This window comes from Pistacia vera, unplaced genomic scaffold (assembly GCF_008641045.1).
Source record: "Pistacia vera cultivar Batoury unplaced genomic scaffold, PisVer_v2 Contig250, whole genome shotgun sequence".
NCBI lineage: Eukaryota > Viridiplantae > Streptophyta > Magnoliopsida > Sapindales > Anacardiaceae > Pistacia > Pistacia vera.
In genome coordinates, this window is record NW_022196058.1 from 241,685 (window position 1) to 263,440 (window position 21,756).

Here is a 21,756-nt window from a genome sequence, read left to right on the forward strand (position 1 = left end):
ATGACGAAAAGGAGGAGATCAACGGTGAACAAACGAGATTGATGGTGAAGAGTGAAAAGAGGAGATTACGCAAATGGGAGGAAGAGATTCTCGACACCAACTGATGACAAAGAGGAGGAAGTCCATGGTGAAGAGAGGAAATCGACGGTTAAGGGGAGTCACAGTGGAAGATTTTCAGAGCATATGTGAAGTGAAATGGCTTAAAAATAGAGGGGAAATTGCTGAAATTGATGAAAGGGTTTATTTTTTATTAGACCCAGTTTTTTGGAAAAAACTATTGGACTGACTGTTTCCTATAGTGCACTGGTCCAACCACGGGTGTAATTGGGCTGATGAGAGGTGCCAGTTTTTTGCCTCAACTAGCCCAACTCACTAGTCGAGTCTCGACTTGGTGAAAAGCTCAAAAAGAGAATGACAAATATATTTTCATTAATAAGGGTAAAAGGTAATTACTGAAATATTAAATTATTAATAAAAATAGTATTGAAAAATTAAAATACTAACAAGATCCCAGATTTGGCAACATCCCACCTACAAGGTGGTATCTTAAAACCCTTAAAAAATAAGGATTTTAAAGTGGTGGATTTTCCAAAATCCATGGATTTTAATTTTTTTTTTTTAAACCAAATTTATGGATTTAACAAATTCATTCATTTAGAATCTCTCTCCAAATGAGGCTCTAGTTGTTTTCAGAATATGATTGCCCATATGATATTTAAGTGCTCGTTTTTCAACTATAAATGCTGCCGATCCGGAATGCTATCTTTCCATTAGTAACGATCACATGGCTAAAAATGCCCAATCAAATCGTTCAAAAGATATCCAAATGAACATACAAAACCACCTTCAGTTTCACCATCCATGCATACCAAATCTTATAGCAAAGAATATATTAAAAAAAAAAAATGAAACTTACTCTCAAACATTCTAGTACATAGCACATGAAATTGCGTCTCCATCTAAAAAGGTTATAAAGCAGGCTTCCAAGTTCCAGATCATATAGCTCTAATTAACAAAATCAAAGGTTACAACCTAATATAAATTTGAGAAAAAGATTCCTAGAAAGATTTTGCTATTCTCATCAGTGATCACCAGGCATGCTCTTGATGATATCGGAGTCACCTAATAAAACACAAGTTCACCACAACAATAAGTTACAGAATCTTTCAAATACAAAAGTGTTACAATCAAAGGGAATTTTTTTTTTCAATATACCTGCATCAATAATGCTGAGGCAGCAAACTCTGTAATATTTTCCACATGCAGTCCCCAAGTCCACATTGTCTGACATAATAGAAAACAAAATCTTTTGAGGCCAATGTTTCCATAAGAGAGGTTAAGAAACTTGCATTAAACTAACATTTGGCTGTCACAGTACAGGCACAAAAGGGAAATCATCCCTATCTTGTGCACAATACAGGTATTAAGGAATCAAAAAAGCATATCAGCTCTGTGTATCCCAATTATCCATCAGTGATTCAATATTAAGCAATAAATCATCTGAAACATGATGTTGATCAAATCCAACAATGGTCTAGAATTCTGATCAAAAGAAAACAGAATAATTCAAAATCTTCATCTATAATACATAACGGATAAATCAAAACCTCACACATGCTATGTATAGTTATTAACTTCAACTAAAAGATCATTGAGAAAAGAAGCAGCAAATAAAAGTAGTAAAAAAATTAAGTTCAGAAACTTACTGCCATTGTAGTGGTGAACTCCAACCTTCGCCAACATAGCGTAATACTCTATTTCAGACTTCCTAAGAGGTGGGCAATTGTTGGCAATGATGACCAACTTACCTGCAAATAATAATAATTAATTAATTAATTCAAACTGTTCGTTTCAGCAGATCCTCAACCATCTAAACAAAAACCTAACAATATAAAACAACCAATTGAAACAAGAGTTTGATTCACAAGTTAGTTGGTAAAACTAATTAAAAAAAAAAAAAAGTTAAAATAAATCAATTTCAATCGAAGTGAATAACACCTATTTAATAAAAATCAAAATGCGTATATATAATATAAAATCTACATCACATGAATTCTCATCCATTGAAATGTAAGTAAAGCGAGTTCAAAATCTAACATGAGATTAGGAAACGGAAGACATAAAAAGGTAAAAACATAAAATACCTTTGGAATTTCTAAGGGATTTCAGGACCGTCTTGTAGCCCAAAGTGTATTTGCCACTCTTCATGACGAGCGCCAACCTGTTGTTGATGCTCTCATGAGTCTTCTTCTACAAATTCAACACAACAAACAATAATCTTCCAATCACAATCCTTTTTTATTTCCCAAAAAAGAAAAAAGAAAGAAAGAAATAATTCCAGAAAGACAGATTACGGTCTTCTTGGCGGCCACCATGGTGTACTACTTCGTTGCTTTACTTTGCAAATGCAGAAGATGAGCGTTTCACCACAACACTCGGTATACAACCGAAATTTTTTTTATAAAGTTGTTTATAAAGGAGGGACGACTAGGGTTTTTAGAACATTTCCCTTTGTTTGGATGCGGGAGTAATCTATTCTAGCGTAGGTTCAGCTTTGTCGTAACCTTGGATTAGTCAAAGCTTTTATTAGTATAATAATAACGAAATGCTACTGATTGTTTCACACTAGTAACAATTTTTAGTAAAAACCAAAATAACAAAATGAAAGGAATTGTATAAGATAAGGTTTGTTAAAAAAAATAACGTCAGGCTCATTTATTATAGTTCATTCGAATAGACCATTTTTCTTTTAAAAGAAGTAAAAGTTATTAACAAAATAAAATGTTGTTTATTTCATTAGTTGATTGTCAATCACAGTTTTGATTTACTAAAAAGAAAAAAAAAAAATTCATTGTAATCACGATTAAACGTATTATGAGAAAGATTAAATGAAATGTGTAAAATAATACAAGGGCGTTTTGGATAAAAAAAAAAAGTTAGAAAAAGTTGAAGGAGTTTTTTAAAAAAAAAAATGAATAATCTCCATATCACTTCTTTAATATTGCCACGTGAAATACATTCTAATCTCTATCCTATCCAACTAGATTTTATAAATTTGTATTGTTAGATAAAATAGTTAATAAAATTAAGGGTTAGTTTGAGATTGCGGTGGCTTGTTAAATAATTACTTATATATATATTAACTTTAATAATAAACAATATTTCATAAAGTCTATATCGTGTTTATTTTACTTAATTTTAAAATTATTTTTGGTTTTAGGAGATGAAATATATCTCATATAAAAAGAAAAAAAATTAGACATCTTAAATTTTTTTTTTTTTCATTATTGAAACAATTTTTTAAGTGAAAAATAATTTTAAAAATATAGAAAATGGTTGGTGATTTCACTGGCTAATTGTTGTTGGCAACAGCCAAAAACCATAGTGGATGAACTATCGGTGACAAGTGGAACGTCAACGCCGACACCATTGTATAGATTGGCGATCCATGATTCCAATGGTGGCAGCAATGACGTCTTGTCGCTACCGATAGGTTCGCCAACGACAATGACTGGGTACCACCGACGATAGTTAGTCGATGACTCCGCTAGTCAGTTTTGTTATTTTTACAATTTTTTATTATTTAATTAATCTAATTTGAAAAGTTAATTATAGAAAATTAGAATTCATATATAATCTAGGCGCATTTTAGTAATTGACTGTAATGAAAATATGCAGGACACTTTGTATCTGTTGGTGTTAATATGCAAGACACATTATATTTGTTACTTTGTCAAAATGCTTACACAACTGAGTGCATTTATCTTAAGATACAAGGAGGTATTTATAAGCCCAAGGGAAAACGACCCTTACATAAAAGGGATACAACCATTTAATATTTATATGCAAGTAACTACTGTAACTAAAAATAACCATTAATTAGTGTTTTTTTTTTTTTTTTTGGTTATGCGTAGTAATTTAGGATTGTGTCCTTTGTAAGAGACACACCCTTACAATTACATAACCCCAACTTTGTGGTGTATCATTGCAAGTAACACTCTTGCATGTGATCATGCTTTCTATGATTATGTTACTAACAACTCTTTATCAAATCAACAATAGTCCATCCAAGTTTGCAATATGCTAGCAAAGTAATGTCAAACTATAGTTATGACCTGTTGCGTGTAGACAATTTTAACCATCATTTCTGATCCCATCTTTCTAGTTCTATTTTTATATAGATGACTTCACATTGTTAGAATGCTTATGAAACCAACATTCTGAACTAGGAAAAACAATTTTTACCTAGTGTCGATGCCTAAAAAGGCCCAAATGGGTTCAATTAAAGAATAAACTCAACTAAAGGAGTTACAATCTATTCAATGCTTCAACAAAACCCTATTGGGTTTAATTCAAAGGTTTATTTTTCTTAGACTCCATTGTTACGAAAACTCGCAACAACCTAATATACTCAACTGACCTTGCCTGGATTGAGTATGATGTGAACTTGATTATAAATAATTAAAAAAAGAATCAATAAATAAAATAAAGATAGTTTTTAAAGTGGTTCGATATGTTCAATCAAGCCTACATGGATCATTCTTTTATTACTTTTTGTCTTACAAAGTAAATAAGTTTTCTCTCTCTTGCTAACCCCTTTACAATGAGTTTGAGGGGGTTTATAAAGTGCGTAATGAATAATGGTTATAAGAGAAAAATCAGGGATAACCACCTGATTTTAGGGAGTTAATCCCATGATTGTAGGTGTTGCCATTAAATTGAAATTGTTGAGAGTTACGTGAGATTTTCTCCTTAATTTTAGGGGATAGGGCTTATCCTTGACTCTAGAAGACAACTGCTTAGGAGCTCGCTTCAGCTCGGACAGAGCTTGCTTCAATCTGCTCGCACCTTGCTTCAATTTTGTCATCGCCTCTTGCACAACATTTGTCCCCTGTTTTTGGAGGTCGTGTCGAGCTCCAAAAACTATGAACTCCTCTGAACGAGCTATTGATGCGGAGACCAATGGGCTTAAGCCCTTTCAATAGGGCAATCTTTGGTAGGCCATGGTATGGCAAGTAGAAAGTTCTAGTGAACTCATATAAAACTGAAATGATGCTTTGAATTAGGTTTACTTGGGCAACCCTAATTGGATATTTTTATCTTAATATGCGTGAAAGTTTTTTTTACGAAAAGGACGTAGTGAAATTCTTTTAAATTATTTTTTTAAATACTACAATATCTCCCAAATTTTATTTCAATCATATTGCAATATTTCTCATCATTGTGGGCAACAAAAGACGGTTTTGACCTTCATAAATCGAAAAATAAATTTTTAAGGAAAATCTTAATTCATAGACTACAAAGTATTTTGTTCTTCTTTCTTCAAAAGAAAAAAAAAAAAAGATTTTTTCTTGATTTTATAATTTTAAAATTCTTAAAAAATTCTCAAAAGCTATAGTTTTAAATTTCATAATTTTATTCAAGTATTTTTTCTACAATTATTTCTTTCCCAAAATTCGAAAATTTTTAACATAAAACATCACTATTGTGTGTGATTTTGCCAGAAGCTCAGAGATCTCATAAGCTCGTAGAATTTTAGTTCAACCTAGAATCAATGCGACTCAAAATAAAGGCCGACCAACAGAAGCTCTTCATAACCAATCTCGACAGTTGTTCGACAGATCAGAGGATAAGCTTTATCCCCTAATATCTCAAAGGAGATATTATCATGCATTGATAGCAGAGCGATCATAGCGCACAGTCACTGAAATCAAGGGATTGCATGCCAAGTTTGATTGCAATCCCAAATTAATCTCATTTTCCTCTACAAAGTTTATGTATAAATACCCCCAAAAACAATGAGAAAGGGTTACCAAATTGTTTTAGATTGAAATTACTTCTCTTTGTAATTTCAATATTCAATAAGAAAACAGTGGACGCAGGCTTAAGATTCAACTTGCCGAACCACTTCAAAAATTCCTTTGTGTTCATTATTATCATTACTCATTGCTGATTTTAGTTAACACGCACACACCCATTCCAATTCTGTAATGCTTTCTCTCTCTAGCTAGTATACTCGTAAAATAAACAGTAAAACTCATGTAGATAGGAAAAACTATACATATAAATGAGTATACAAAGGTTGGGCCCATTTCTTTTATTATACACTAAACTATACATTAAGAAATAAAAGTGCTCAAAATAAACTTGACAGTGGTTGCCAGATGATGAGAATACAAAATGTCATATTTACCCCCCCTTAATGTCTAGTCTTTTATACTTATTTGTTGCCTAAATGTACTCATTATATTCTATTTTGATTTAGGACGCAAATGGAGGCGTTAAATGCAAAACGGAACTAATTAGGTGAATTCGGACAGTTTCGACATCGCTTCGTAATCTGGAAATAACTCTCTCATCCGAGCTTCGATTGAGATTATTCAAAATGTTGTGGAACCCTAAGAAAGAGATCTACAACTTTCATGTTTTGAGTTTGGAGAGATACTCACTGCATAAAGGTTGTAATCGGGCTTGAAGTTGACGCACCTGCACTGCTGACGTTCTAGAACATTATGCCGTATCATGCAAGTCAATTAGGCAGTTTATTATTGGAAGTTTTGAAGACCTATTGCACGCAAGTTATAGCTGGAAATACCACTTTCCTATTTTACATTAGGACTTTATTTTATTTTCAATTAATCAGATTAGGATAAATGTTATTTTAGGATATTAGAATATTTTTAGGAGTTTAGTAGAATTCAAATACTTGAATTGGATATCTTTAAGAGGAGAGAGAGATTAGATTGAAAGGAACACACACGCCTCTCTTTTCTCTTTTCTGGAATTTTCTCTTTTGAGTTTTTGATTATGGCCATGAGCGGCTAAAACTTTCATAACTTGGTTGAAGGAAACAGAGGCCTCGGAATCAATAAACTGTGAGATCTAATCTGTTTTTTTTAGTGTTCAATATATGTTTTGAGTATTGGATGTTCTTCCATGCCTATTTTCATGATTGTTTCATTTAATTACTAGGAACCCTACTAGTTTATTATTTGTTGCAATCTATTGCTTAATTAGATATCAAATCCGTAATTGATTGATCCCTCTAATTTGTGAGTAAATAAGAGTTAAGAATTTGCTGCGTCAAGAATTGTTAAATCTTAAGGAGAACATTCGACTGAATTAAATACAACCGCTTGTGTTTGTGTTGTTAATCTTCATAAATCTCTCTAGTTCTTAAGGCTGCCACTAGATTAAACCTTTAGCGTTTGTCTTGGGTTGTTTAGTAGTAAGATTAATTAGATCACTTGTTTCCTAATTAACTACAACTAAGGAGAGATAGGGAAATAGTTCCAACGGTGAATATTCAAAGTATGGATTGATATATACTTGCATCGATGATCAGTTGTAAAATTTCGATGGTGGATGTTGACTTAGACCAAGGTTTGTTATTTTGATTGATTAATTTGAATTGTTTTTTTTTTTTTTTTCTAAAATTGTTTCCGTTTTACTCAAATCCCCCCTGCTTGGTTCACGTAACATAAAACTTGGCTAGACACTCTCCGTGGGAACGATCCTTACTCACACTACTACATGTTTTTTTAGGTTTTAATTTTGGTTGCCTGCTACAGCACACCACCAGACCCTTCCGCTCATGACGTTCCCTCCGACCGCATCTTATCTCCTACCTGCAAACACATTGAAAACAATGGGGTGAGCACTAATTGCTCAGTAAGTAAACCCGCTAACCTACTCCTCTCCTTCCGTTGTTCAAATTTTGAATTTCTTTCCTTACAAACATTTCTCTCTTCTTCTCTGTTCTTTTCTATTCTTTCTCTATTCTTTTTCTGTTCTTTTTCTCTGCTCTAGTTTCTCACTTACTAACATGTAAGCACCACTAGAGAAACTAATTGTGAATAATATAAATGACATGATGCATGTGCATAAATGCATACAAGAATGCATTTTATTTTCTGTTTTCTGTTGCTCTTCTTTCTTTCTATTATTTCTTTGCCGATCGGACTCGGTTGAGGCATGGATTTGGAACCCTGGCCATGTGATGTACCAGTCCTCATCTACATGCACTTCTAACGGATTGTACTATTCTTCTTTCTATTCTGTAGCCGCTCGCTGAAAGCGACGTGCATGTAGGTATTTTGTTGATAAAGTTCTCATCCACATGCACTTCTAACGAATTATACACTTTCTTCTTTCTGATTCTGAGGCCGCTCACTGAAGGAGGCGTGCATGTGGGGCTATTCTCTTTTGTCACTCACGGGTTCCCCATCGCAACAACCTGTTTTTTTTTCTTCTTTTAAAGCATTCTTTAATAGCTTTTCTTTCTTTCTCTTTATTCTTTAAGTTCTCATACATATGTATATGTATGCATGTAGATGGCTCATGCTTGTTATTCTTTCTAAATGCAAATGTTTAAATGAAAGAATGCCATGTAGCATAAAAATAAGTCATTCTCTACCATCTACAAGCTCATATCAAGATCACAAGTGAATAAACTCATACATACACTTCTCTTGGTCATTTCATCAAACATATTGCATGTACACTTAAACTCTAATTTGGCTACACTTCTACTTCTTTCTCAAGCCACCAATATTTGGAGTAAAACTCCCTTAAATCAATACTAAACCTGGCCAGGAAGATACACTCCATAAATTCTACTCAAACTCTTTCTAAATTCAACCAAACTTCCATCAATCACCATACAACAAATTCCTCTTCTCATGGCTAAATTCTATTCATCAATAAACATCAATCTCATCAACGATTCTCAAAATCATAAGCACATACATACATGTAAAAATTCTCTACTCAATTGATTTCTCAAATCATAACTTGGGTTGGATTTACTTACCTTGAAAGTGAGCAACTCAACACTTTAGTCTTCTCTTGACACAACTTTCTTTCTCTTTCTTTCTCTTAAACCCTATTAACAACAACCATAAGAATTCACCACTTAACAAAAATTAAAACTCATATCTGGGTGCAAGAGTCTTACCGTGAGGCTTAGGATTGAAAATCTACCCAACTTAGACCAAAATCTATGAATTTCCTTTGAAAATTGATTGAAGGACTTGAGAGAATTTGGGTAGAGAGTGGCATGAAAGGCAAAGAAGAATGGCTAGGGTTTCATCTTAATATTTTCATATAACAAAAAGTTACTCATAGCTTCCTATTTTACCCTTACACTTTCCATGAAATTTCATCTATGTCCCTTAGTCAATTACAAAAAACTCCTCATTCCATTGCATTCTCCATGACATTCTATCTCTTTTCACTCCCCACACTTTCAACTAATTATGGGTGGAATGACCATTTTGCCCTTGTGCAAGATTTTCCCCAAAATCACTAAAATTTCCAGGGAGTTCTTTGCCCCACAAAGCACTTGCTTTGTCTTAGTGAAGTTGCCTGTTTCTGCCACGAGTTTGGGCAGAATGTACAATGCCGCGGCGAGGTCTGCAAAATTTTTTCTTCAACATATTTTCATGCATTCAGCTTGAAATAAAGGCATAAAGACTTTAAGGCATGAATAAAATTTCATACCTCACTGTGGGTGTTACAAATTCCATCATGGTTAATCAAATCTCTCTGGTTGGTGCGAATTTTTGTATCAACATTTTGGCACTAAAAGGAGGGCCTCTGACAAGCTCTCCTATTCCCAATAGGAAAAGACAATTTCATTGACAACCGTTCACCTGAAATTCCCTATGGCTTATACAAGATCCAAGGTAGTCACCGAAAACCACGATAATGTGGACACAACCCACCAAGAAGTGAGTCAAATCGCCGCTCATGGTCGTCTGCCACTAGTGCCACTGCCACAACCAGTCGCCAATTAGTTGGGGGTAGGGCCTTCTAACCTAGAATATGGTTAGGTGTTGGATATGATAAGGTCACTAGTTGTACAAGTAGTGCAACAAAATGTGGCAAAATTGAGAAAAGAGCAGCATACCAACTTGAATCTCGATCAGCCACATTTCACTAAGCCTACCCTTAACGGGCAGAATATGACAATTGGTAACCAATCTGGTTTGTTAGCGGCAAGGAGCGATTGTCATCCTTGGCGAGAAAGGGCACATTCCACTCATGGACACGAAGCTCAAGAGCAAGTTAATCTCGTAGGCGACCAGGTAAGGAGCCCATAGGGGAGAATGAGAATAATGGTCGCCATGGAGATGCTTGACCGAAACGATGAAAATCCCATCGTCAGCATGTTGATTTTAACCCATGCCAAAGATAGGCTCATACTTTGCAAGCATGTAAAAGTAGTCATGCACACCAATCCAATAATAACAATTGACATTCCGGTTTTAACCAACATTGAAGGCAAGAAGCTGAGAAGCATAACAATACATACTATCCCAGCTACCATGATTCGACCTCGTGCACAAATGCACTAGATAGGATAGGCTCGCAAGCAACTGATCTCAAAACTCAACTACTTGAGGTGAGACTGAACACAGTTTACTTACAGAACCCTTTAGATAATGAAGAGTTAGATCAAGTGCAAAGAATGTTTGATGATCTGAGAGCCCGCTAGAATAACTCGGTGGAAGAGATAGTAAGTTCTCCATTCTTAGAGGAGGTTCGTTAGACACCACTTCCCCAGGGATTTAGGGCACTAGAGAATAAGTTTGATGGGAAAGGAGATCATAGAGACCACCTAGACACTTTCAACAATCTGATAGAATTGCATCAAGTCTTTGACTCGGTGAAGTGCCATTGTTTCGTGGTAATTTTAGTAGGAGATGCCAAGATATGGTACAAAAGACTCAACGCGAACTTGATCCAGTCGTGGCAACAGTTCTCATCGTTGTATCTCCAGCAATTCCAAGCAAAGAGATAGTCTGTCATGCCTCTCAACTACCTGAGCAATATTTGTCAAGAAAAAGACAAATCTTTGAGTCGTGTTTAATGAGGTTCCTAAAAAGCCATGAAGAGGTTGCGAAAAAATGATAGAAAGCATGTAAACATGACATGCAAGCTAAGATATGGATTATAGGATTCAAAACTTTAAATAAAACATATTAACATTATACCTTCTCCTTAAATCTTAGGTTTGATGAAGCCAAGATTCAAAGCTATGAACCCTCCACACTTTAACACCACCTTGAGAGAAAGAGAGGGTGGCCGAACCTAAGAGAGAGCTTGTGTTTTTCTTTTGAGTGAACAATGAACAACTTGACCTAAAATGCAACCGTTTGTGTTTATATATACACGGGTCATTTTGTAATTCCTTCTTTTCACTTGTATATCCTAATAAAATCTTATTCTAAAAAGAGCCCAAGCATTTATTAATTTGGCCTTTGAATAATCAATATTATTCAAGGGCCCATGTAAACTACACTAGTTTACATTAACAACCCATAAGTTTACCCTTTTGCCCTTTAACTTGTAAGTAAACAGTCCCGTATACGCAGCGGAAACAAAAATTAATATAACAGGATCGTTTACATGAGCCAAGATCAAGGGTATAATTTTACAATTTTATCATAATAAGAATCTGCAGAAATATTCAACATGAGTTAAGAGAAACAAACGCACGTTTGGAGGCTCCACCATGATTGTCTTTGAACGTTTTGCTACCGATCCAAGTGTAGGATCGAACCCATGTAGTCCACACGAAGACAATCTCAAAAGAACCAAAGAGGTATTTGCTAGATCCTCTTTGGCTTCAAGATTAAGAAGAAAAGAAATCAAATTGAATTGATTTAGGCCAAAGAAAGGTTTCTGCCGTGGGAGTGTAAAATGGGGGCTGTGTGTTTTTGTTTTTCAAAGAAAAATCTTCATAATTTAATTAACACACTTTTCTTTTTATAGTAAATACAATTTGCCCTAATCCCATACGGAATAGGCTTGGGCTTCAACCCAAACGCCCCATGTTGCCTAACACTCCCAATTTGATTTATTTTATTTTCCATCATTATCTCAATTAAAATCAATTAATATATATTTAAATATATATTAATATTTAACAATAATGATAATATATTTAAATATGTTCGAACACACATTTAAACGTAATTTCACTTATTTAATTTTTCTAACAAATTAAATAAAGGTTACGACCTCAGCAAATTTAATTGCACTGTGAAATTACCAAAATACCCTTTCGCCTTAAAAGACGAAAACGCCCTTCTTTCTTCTTGCATCTTAAATTGTCTTCTATGTGTGTGACCCTTAGGCTCCTCATCATATCGGCAGTGTATAGTATTGCGATTAACACCAATTAATCGTCTCACTAATACACAGACCAAGATTGGCCCCTAGCAAGGCATCATGGCCACCCGATAGATTCGGATTCAGCAAAGTAGCTACCTGTCAACGATATGGTTACCGTGCAATTCGATCCTTTCATCATACGTTATCTCGACGAGACGAAGGCATAGAAATAGTGTCAACCTTCGGTTACTCTCGATATTATTTATTCAGTTTCTGGACCAATGACCCGTATTATAAACTGGATAGAGCAACAACTCAATCCCACTGTGGCCACAGTTTTAGTGTCATTGCCATATACTGAATTGCGCCGTGAGATAACTTTCTCCCATACCTGGGAGTGATGAATCCTCTGTCAATCCACCATAGTCTTGATACACTCCTTGATGCAGCCAATCACCACCGTATTGACAGCTCTGAAAAGAACTGCGTTAGGCTAGTGTCAAACCACACCAATCGGTGCACAAGGCGCTCCGATGATCTCAAGTCTAAGGATCACATGCACCACCATTCGTTAGAGGATTTGTTCCATAGACACTGGGGTTACCATCCATATGGAATCCTCTGGTGGGTTAGTCTAGTGAACTTGTTGCGGTATAATCGCCTACAGTAAGCACCCATGTGTTGGACCAGGTTATCACCAAACAACCTTGACAAGTGAGATTAGTCACTGCCTTTCGACAGGGTCGTTCAACACTATGATAGCTTTACCGTATTATCTGTGCCCTTACTTCAGAATAATACTAGGGCTACAGACGTTTCTAGAATGGCCACCATATGTGCTCATAGGGTTCTCACTATCAAGATTTGAAACACTTGATACCCTCGTCACGGTTCTACCATTCTAAGGACATATATCAATACATATTGCAATAATAATGATTTACGCGATATAGAATAAAATGCCTTTTATTGATTAATGAACATTATTACAAAGAGTCAATTCTACAATAATTGATTGGCTCTAGGGCACCTACTCCAACATAACTGTTAAAAGGTTATTTTAGTTCATCTCATTTATCTTAACGCTTTAAGATATAATAATTAAATACAATTAATTATTGGTTGATCATTTTAACCTTTAAAATGTCACGAATGATTTTCTATGTAACAATTACCATATAAATTTTGTCATTACCCTCAGAAGGTGCTAGCCCTCTTCGGATAATCATTTCTCTCTCTTATCCTTCTCTAACTTCTCAAGGCTATTGGTGTGACCATATAGGTCCACCGTGGATTAGCCGTGAACCAGTTTCGGATGAATCCAAAAACCTGTTCGAGGGCTTAACGACTATGGTAAACATCTAGCAATGTGCCATAGTCCCTATACCACAATGAATAAATACTTCATCGAACCCTTTTCAGATCATATTTACCATACATGTAAAGTCCCTCCATTGATATATCCTGATCAAGCACGGATTCATGTAACATCAAAATCCTAAACTCAATCTTCTATCGAATAATCGATCAATATGTCCAAAACTTGTCATCACGAACTTACTTTCGTATGACTAATAATAGACTCTCGCCAGAGATTTTGATTTTCGACATTTATCAACATTCATCCAAGAACCCGGATCCGGATGGAGTCAATGATACTCATGATCCTATATTTTCGAGTCATGGATCCCGTCTTGACCATCGTTCATTTCTACATATGAATAACGCATGACCAAATAGGCTTTATCATACAAAACATGACTAGTCTCGTACTTATACACCATATGAACCAACACATCCGTATTGGATCCTACCACAATGTTTCAGGTCAAAGGACTACATCGTGCACTGATATAACAAAATGATAAATCATTGACTACATGTTTTTCCAAGTGATTTGTCGTTATTCGGTCACGTTCAAAAAATAGTTCACCAACCGCTAATCCATACTGATGCCCTAGTGACATGACTATCATCGTCATCTGAACTTATATCATCGTCATCTGAACTTATATCAACTCATGATATCTTTTGGAAGCATCTAGTATGCCTATTATGCAATATAGTTGCCCAAATTATATTGCTTCCGTAGGGAACCTTTTGATAAATTCATTTACTGATTAAATGAATTATTTGGACAATTCATATACATACTTTATTTTAAATGCATGATTGAATAAAGGAAGCAATTTATATATATGAATTGAAGAACTCTTTCTTCTATTATTTATGATATATTGATACAAGAGAAATGTTCTAAAATCGACAACATGAATGGTTTCTAGGGCATACACTAACGTTTACTAACAGTTCCAAAAAGAGCAATCCAAAGTTGCAGATGCACTAGAGGAATTGATCCAGACCTTAGTGATCATTGGAATTAGGCCACAAACAGAATTATGGAAAGAGCTCCAAAGTGATGATCATGTGAGTTTGGCCAAATTCTATCAAATGTCGGCCAAACATCAGCAAGTTGAAAGTTCATTGGCAACCTTAGTGGGCAGCTCCTCGAAAAAAGCCTTTGACCAGTGGTAAGATCACTCAACGGACAAAAGAATAGGCCAAGATCTAGGTGACAAGGACTGGTATAGGCTTCAGAAAAGGCAACGAACAGATTTTCGTTGGGAACAAAAGTCTTTTCCTTTATTTACAAATTATACTCCTTTGGTAGAGGATGTAGCTCAAATTTATTAGGTCTCTCATGAGGCTAGAAGATTGCCTCCCCTAGAGAAAATGAGGGGACTACCGAACAGAAAGGATTGGTAGAAATATTGTAGATTCCACAAAGATATTGGGCATAACACAAAGGATCGCCAAACCTGGATGCAATCAAAGACTTGATAAGGAGAGGTCATCTGAAAGAGTTGTGAAGGGAAACCAAGCTCGTGAAAAGCAGAATGACTAATCAATCAACACTAGCAATCCTTGCAGCCTAACAACATCAAGGTAAGAATGATTTATGGAGGACCTAACATTGCAAGAAACTCCAAACACACTCGCAAACAATATACGCAAGAAGCCAGAACAGACCTGATTCCTCGAATTATGAGTTTTGAAGCGAAGCCGCCAAAGCTGAAAGCAAAGTAATAGGCTTCATAAAAGAAGAAGGCGACATGTGATAAGTTGCATAAATTTAGTGTTTTTAGGTTTGGTTTTATAGCTGTTTAGTTAATTTCTCATTTGTTTTCTTTGTTTTGATGTTAGTTTTTGTTAAGTTTGAGATGTGAATGGTTAGCTATTGATTTAGAGAATTTTTGTGATTTCTAGGCTTTAATTGAGTGTAACACCCACATCGAGGTATGTAACTCTCTCTATGTTTTAATGCCCTTTGTATTACTCATTCCAAGGTGAAAGAATTGAAGTTGGCAGTTTCACTCTTCATCGCGGCAAAGGAGTTTTGTCACTGCGGCAATGAACTCTCTACCCAAATTTGTGGTAGAAAATACAGACTTCGCCAGGGCAAAGAACTCTCTGGATTTTTTGAGAAAATTCTGGAAAACTTGCTTAAGGGCAAAATGATCATTCCACCCATAATTAGTTGAAAGTGTGGGGAGTGAAAAGAAGTAGAATTACATGGAGAATGCAATGGAAATGAGGACATTATTGTAATTGACTAAGGGACATAGATGAAATTTCATAGAAAGTGCAAGGGTAAAATGGGAATCTATGAGTATTATTATGTTATATTAAGGATGCAAGAATGAAACCCTAGCCATTTTTCCCCTCCATTCACGCCACTCTCCACCCAAATTCTCTCAAATTTCTTCAACAATTTCCAAGGAAAGTCATAGAGTTTGGTTTAATTTTGGTGGAATTTCAATCCTAAGCATCCCTATGTAAGATTCTTGCACTAAGATGTGAGATTAAATTTTTAAAGTGTTGAATTCTTATGATTTATATTCATAGGGTTTAAGAGAAAGAGAGTTTTATCAAAGGAAGACTAAAGTGTTTGGCTTGCTCACATCTAAAGTAAGTAAACCCAACCCTAGCTATGTTGTGCAATAACTGTGAAGAGAAATTTATATATGTATGTATGTGTTTATATGTTTATATGTTGAGAATTGTTGATGGAATTAATGTTGATTGATGGCTAGAATTCAACCATGAGAAATAGGGTTTGGGTATATGGTGTTTGGTGAAAGGTTGGATGAATTATGAAAGAGTTTGAGTAGAATTATGGAGTGTGGAAGGTTGGATGAATTATGAAAGAGTTTGAGTAGAATTATGGAGTGTGATTTCCTGGCCAGGTTTGATGTTGATTTTAGGGAGTTTTGCTCCAAATATTGGTGGCTTGAGAGAGATATAGTAGTGTAGCCAATTTAGAGTGTGTGTGTGCACACCAATTGTTTGATGAAATGTCAAAGAGAAGTGCATGCATGAATATGATTACTTGTTATCTTGATATGAGTTTGTGGATGGTAGAGAATGACATGTTCACATGCCATATTGCATTTTTACATCTAAACATGTGAATTTAGAAAGAATAACAAGCATAAGCCCATCTACATACATACATACTTATAAGAGCATTAAAGAACATTAAAGAACAAAGAGAAAGAAAGAAACCTATTAAAGAACACTTTTAAAGAAGAGAAGAGAAGGTTGTTGCGATGGGAAACCTGTGAGTGATTAGCCCCACATGCATGCCGCCTTTAGTGAGTGGCCTCAGAATAAGAAAGAAGAATTGTACAGTCTGTTAGAAGTGCATGTGGATGAGGACTGTACCCAAAAAGAATTTGAGAATACACTTACACGGCTAAGGTTCTGAATTCATGCCTCAACCGAGTGCAATCGGCAAGAAAGAATAGAAAAGAAAGAAAGAATAGAAAAAACAAATAGAAGGAAACAATAGAAAGAAAGGATAGAAAGAATGAATGAAAGAAAAAGAGAGTAGGAAAGAAAGAAAGAAAAAACAAAAAAAGAAGAGAGATAGAAAAAGAAATAGAAAACATAATAAGAAAACAGAGAAACTGAAAAGAAAATGCATATCTTATGCATTTGTGCATATGCATTATACCTATGCTTGATACCATTCCCACTATCCTGAGTAAGTGAGAAACCAGAATTTTAGAAAGAGCAGAGAAGAATAGAAAAGTTTGATGTGAGGAAAGAAAACCAGAATATGACCAACGGAGATAGAGGAGTAGCATAGTGGGTTTACTTACTGAGCCATTAGTGCTCACCCCATTGTTTTCAATGTTTTTGCAGGTAGTAGATGAGAAGGGGTCGGTGGGAACGTCAAGAAATGGAAAGGTTTGGCAACACTGTCAAATTTATTTTTGTGTGATATTGTTACTTGATGTAGAAATCTATATATGAAAGTATATGAAAGTAAAGTTATATTGGACCCACTGCCTTATATTTATGTACATATATATTTTCTATAATATGTTTAGTGAGTTTCACTTTATATATTTCCCAAGTATACTAGCTAGAGAGAACTATTACATTGAGTAGATTGGAGCATTGGAATGAAATTAGAATTCAAAGCTTGAAGAAATTGAGATTAGTTGACAATTTTAAGGTCATGGCCATGCCTTGGTGGTTCACCATGGCCATGGTGGTGGAATGAGGATAAAATATCGAGGACAGGAAGCACCATGGCCTAGGCCGTGGTGACGTAAATTGGGACATAGCCAGGGCCGTGTCGGACACTTTTAGGGTTTTTTTTTTTAGTTTTTCTTTCCTTGTTTGCTTGGGACTTTCTTGGGTATTTAAGTGTGGCTGAGATTACTTGTTAGAGGGCCGAATTTTGCCTATTTTTGGAGAGGGATTATTGTGTAACAAAAGAAAAAGGAGAATCAAGAACGAAATTTATCACAGAGTTTGTCTTTACTTTTTCAATATGATTTATTTCTTGAATTCTACTCTTATTTCTTTTACTATGAAATAGTTTTCTCAAGCTAAGACTAGGGCTAGTCTATTTATGGATCTGTGATCAATTGTTTGCTTTATGGTTATTGAATTATTTTCTAATGATGAGCTTATATTATGTGCTTAATGCTATTAAGAACCTGATCAATTTATGATAGAATTATTTTGTGTGATTGAGACTGAGAGGAGATATCACATAAGTGCTCTAGTGATATAGGCTATGGATTAATTGGATATAGAGATATATGAATTGATACATGCAATAATCATAGGCATGATTAACTTGTGCTGAAAGCTAGAGGATTTCATAAAGCTTAATGCTCGTCTGTTTCCTTGAATCTACATATAAATATCTAGGTTGTGAGATAGAAGTAGAATTAATATTGCTTGAGAAAGAATATTAGTTAACCTAGGAAATCCCGTTGTTACATTAGTTAAATAATTTCATTAACCATAGTAAATTGAGGGGTGTAGAGAAGTTATAGATGAGCTTGAAGTCTTAGCAGTTTTCTCTCATTGAAGTCTTAAGTTTAGTTTTCTTGCAATTGTTCATTTCTAATATTTTAGCTGTTAATATTTTTAGTTTTAAAGATCACCATTCTAAGTTTTGATTAGCTAGATAAAGTTAAGATTAATTAACATTTCAGTATTTGTTTATGCAATCCCTTGGGTAGGATAACCTATACTTTGTTACACTATATTACTTGAGACTAGTGCACTTGCTAGTAGTTGTTTCAAATGACACAACAAGTTTTTGGCACCATTGCCAAGGATTGCAGTTAGGCAATATTGAAATCACTAGTTTAGCTTTACTTAAGAGCTTGTTCCATTATATATATATAATTTTTTTTTCAAGTTCTCTTGTTTTCAGATTTTTTAGTGTATGACACACTAGACGAAGATTAGAGATTCTTGAACCTTTTGACCCATAAATTAAGAGACCAATACAAGCCTTAAAAAGAAGGCAAGCAAGGAACATGACAGACGACAACAACAATAATAATCAAGTGATTTTGGAGGATCTCGTAGAAGCTATAGCCCCACGTTCTTTAATGGATTATGCGATGTCATCATTAGATGGCACTGCTTCCAACATTAGGAGGCTAGCCATTGCAACAAATAACTTCAAAATTAAATCTATGATTATTTAGATGATTTAGTCAGCCTGCCAAGTCAGTGGTTTAGCCCATGATGATCCAAATGCTCACATTGGAAGTTTCTTGGAGATATGTGATACACTCAAGTAGAATGGTGTCACAGACAATGCAATTAGATTGAGACTGTTCCCTTTTTCATTAAGAGGTAAAGCCAAGATTTGGCTAAATTCTTTACCTGCAAAATCTATTACAACTTGTGATGCATTGGCTCAGTGTTTTCTAGCTAAGTATTTTCCTCCCTCTAAAACTGCAAGGATGCGTAACGATATCACTAATTTTATGCATGTAGATGGAAAGTCGTTATACGAAGCATGAGAGTGTTATAGAGAGTTGTTGAGGAAATGCTCGCATCATGGATTACCAGTTTGGTTACAGGTACAAACTTTTTATAATGGTTTAATTCTTGCTAACTGTTTTATGATTGATGTAGCTTCAAGAGGCACTTTAATAAAGAAGAGACCAGATGCAGCATATGAATTATTGGATGAGATGGCTTCAAACAGTTACCAGTGGCAGTCTGACAGAGTGCCACAAAGGAAGGCTGCGGGATTATATGGAGTGGATTCAATTACAGTAATTTCTGCTCAACTAGAAGCATTGAACAAAAAGATTGATAATATGAGTGCCCCAGTCATGCAAGTGAAGAGCATGAGTTGTGATCTATATGGAGGAGACCATCGTAGCAATGAATGTTAGGTAGGTAATCCATTTGCTAATTCTGTTAAAAGTACTAATTCTGTTGGTAATTTTCACAGGCAACAACAAAATAATCCTTACTCCAGTACTTACAACCCTGGTTGGTAGAATCACTCGAATTTTTCACGGAGCAATCAAAATTAGTCAAACTCCACCTTCGGGTTTTCCTCCTTAAGAAAAGAAGCCCAATTTTGAGGAACTAATGACGAAGTTTGTAAGCTCAACTGAAACAAAATTTCAAAATCAATAAGCTTTGATCAGAAATTTGGAGACTTAGATGGGGCAATTGGCGAATTTGATGTCGGAGAAAGCTCAATGAACATTTCCTAGTGACACAGAGAAGAATCTGAAGGAGCATGTGAAGGCAGTTACACTAAAGAGTGGCAAAGAAATTGGGCATAAAGAGCAAGAGAAAAAGGAAGCACCTAAAGTGCAACCAGACAACATTGCTGAAAAGTTGCTTGAACCTAAGAAGATAGAGATTTAGCCTCGTTTCCTTCTTGCGTTGAAGAATCAAAAAGTTGGTCAGCAATTTGCAAAATTTTTAGATATTTTTAGGAAATGGCATATTAATATTCCTTTTGCAGATGCTCTTCTTCAGATGTCCAGCTATGCAAAGTTCTTGAAGGAGATCCTTTCCAACAAGAGAAAACTAGAAGAGCAAGAAATAGTAAAACTCACTAAAGAATGTTCAACAATTTTGCAAAAAAAATTGCACCAAAATTAAAAGATCTAGGGAGTTTTTCAATACCTTGCATTATTAGTTCACTTTCATTTTCTAAAGCTTTATGTGATTTAGGTGCTAGCATTAATCTAATGCCTTTATCTGTTTTCAGGAAATTGAGACTTGGAGAACCAAGGGCCACCACAGTATCTCTACAGCTGGCTTACAGATCAATTAAATATCTAAGAGGTATTATGGAGGACATGCTTGTCAAGGTAGATAAGTTTATTTTTCCTGTAGATTTTCTTGTGTTGGATATGGAAGAAGATGTTGAGATACTTTTCATTCTAGGGCAACCATTTTTAGCCATAGGTAAGACATTGATTGATGTGCAAAGAGGTGAGTTAATTCGTAGGGTAAGAGATGAAAAAGTAATGTTTGATGTTTTTAAAACTATGAAGCTCCCTTTAGAAGATAACACGTGCTTTAGAATCGATGCTTTTGATCCTTTGGTTCGTGAGTATTTTCAAGATAACAGGTATGAAGATCCATTGGAAGCTTGCTTGGTTGATTCAAAAGAAGATGGAGGGGAGAATAAGCACTTAATTGAGATTGTAGCAAGTTTGAAGCCAATCCACCAAATAAAAGGGTCATGTGACAAAAATTTGAAACATTAGAAAGGGCAATATTGTCTCGAATAAAGCCCTCAATTGAAGAGCCACCAAATCTTGAATTGAAACCCTTACCTACTCATTTCAAATATGTATTTCTTGATGAGTCTTCTTCTTTACCTATTATTATTTCATCTTCTTTAACTGGTTTGATGGAAGCGAAATTATTAAGGGTGTTGAAGGAGCATAAAGGAGCATTTGGCTGGACAATAGCTGACATAAAGGGAACAAGTCCTTTTATTTGCATGCACAGAATTCTCATGGAAGATAGCTACAAGCTGATAGTTCAGCTTCAGAGGAGACTCAACCTGAGCATGCAAATAATGGTAAAGAAAGAGGTGATTAAACTACTTGATGCAGGTATTATCTACCGTATCTCAAATAGTTCATGGGTAAGTCCTGTTTAAATAGTATTGAAAAAAGGAGGTATTATTGTGGTGAAAAATAAAAATAATGAATTGATACCTACTAGGATAGTATAGGTTGGAGAGTGTGCATAGATTATAGAAAATTAAATGATGCCATCAGGAAAGACCACTTCCTTTTACCCTTCATTGATCAAATGTTAGAGAGA

At 35.0% G+C, this 21,756-nt stretch overlaps 2 protein-coding genes across 2 annotated transcripts; one reads left to right on the plus strand and one right to left on the minus strand.

Annotated features, from left to right (window-relative positions):
* Positions 1-875: 875 nt before the first annotated feature.
* On the minus strand, positions 876-2,492 carry LOC116132376 (60S ribosomal protein L30). Its single transcript, XM_031418029.1, has 5 exons — positions 2,355-2,492; positions 2,145-2,250; positions 1,707-1,808; positions 1,216-1,284; positions 876-1,122 (listed from the first exon to the last, which is right to left on the minus strand). Exons 1-5 carry the CDS (start codon positions 2,373-2,375, stop codon positions 1,082-1,084), a joined length of 339 nt encoding a protein of 112 aa, XP_031273889.1. The 5' UTR covers positions 2,376-2,492; the 3' UTR covers positions 876-1,081.
* Positions 2,493-18,971: 16,479 nt separating this feature from the next.
* Positions 18,972-21,188, plus strand: LOC116132326. The gene is made up of 4 exons (XM_031417978.1): positions 18,972-19,074; positions 19,582-19,842; positions 20,435-20,536; positions 20,647-21,188. The coding sequence occupies exons 1-4, from the start codon at positions 18,972-18,974 to the stop codon at positions 21,186-21,188; spliced, it is 1,008 nt and encodes a 335-aa protein (XP_031273838.1).
* The last annotated feature ends 568 nt before the right edge of the window (positions 21,189-21,756 follow it).

What these genes read in the sequence shown, in the direction of transcription:
- LOC116132326 (XM_031417978.1), top strand. Translation starts at nt 18,972, where the DNA reads ATGACAGACGACAACAACAATAATAATCAAGTGATTTTGGAGGATCTC. An exon ending in TGCGATGTCATCATTAGATG is followed by an intron (nt 19,075 to 19,581) that starts GCACTGCTTCCA and finishes TGATTGATGTAG; the next exon opens with CTTCAAGAGGCACTTTAATA. An exon ending in AGTAAAACTCACTAAAGAAT is followed by an intron (nt 20,537 to 20,646) that starts GTTCAACAATTT and finishes TATGTGATTTAG; the next exon opens with GTGCTAGCATTAATCTAATG.
- LOC116132376 (XM_031418029.1), bottom strand. Translation starts at nt 2,375, where the DNA reads ATGGTGGCCGCCAAGAAGACC. An exon ending in ATCCCTTAGAAATTCCAAAG is followed by an intron (nt 1,809 to 2,144) that starts GTATTTTATGTT and finishes TATTATTTGCAG; the next exon opens with GTAAGTTGGTCATCATTGCC. An exon ending in CCTCAGCATTATTGATGCAG is followed by an intron (nt 1,123 to 1,215) that starts GTATATTGAAAA and finishes GTGTTTTATTAG; the next exon opens with GTGACTCCGATATCATCAAG.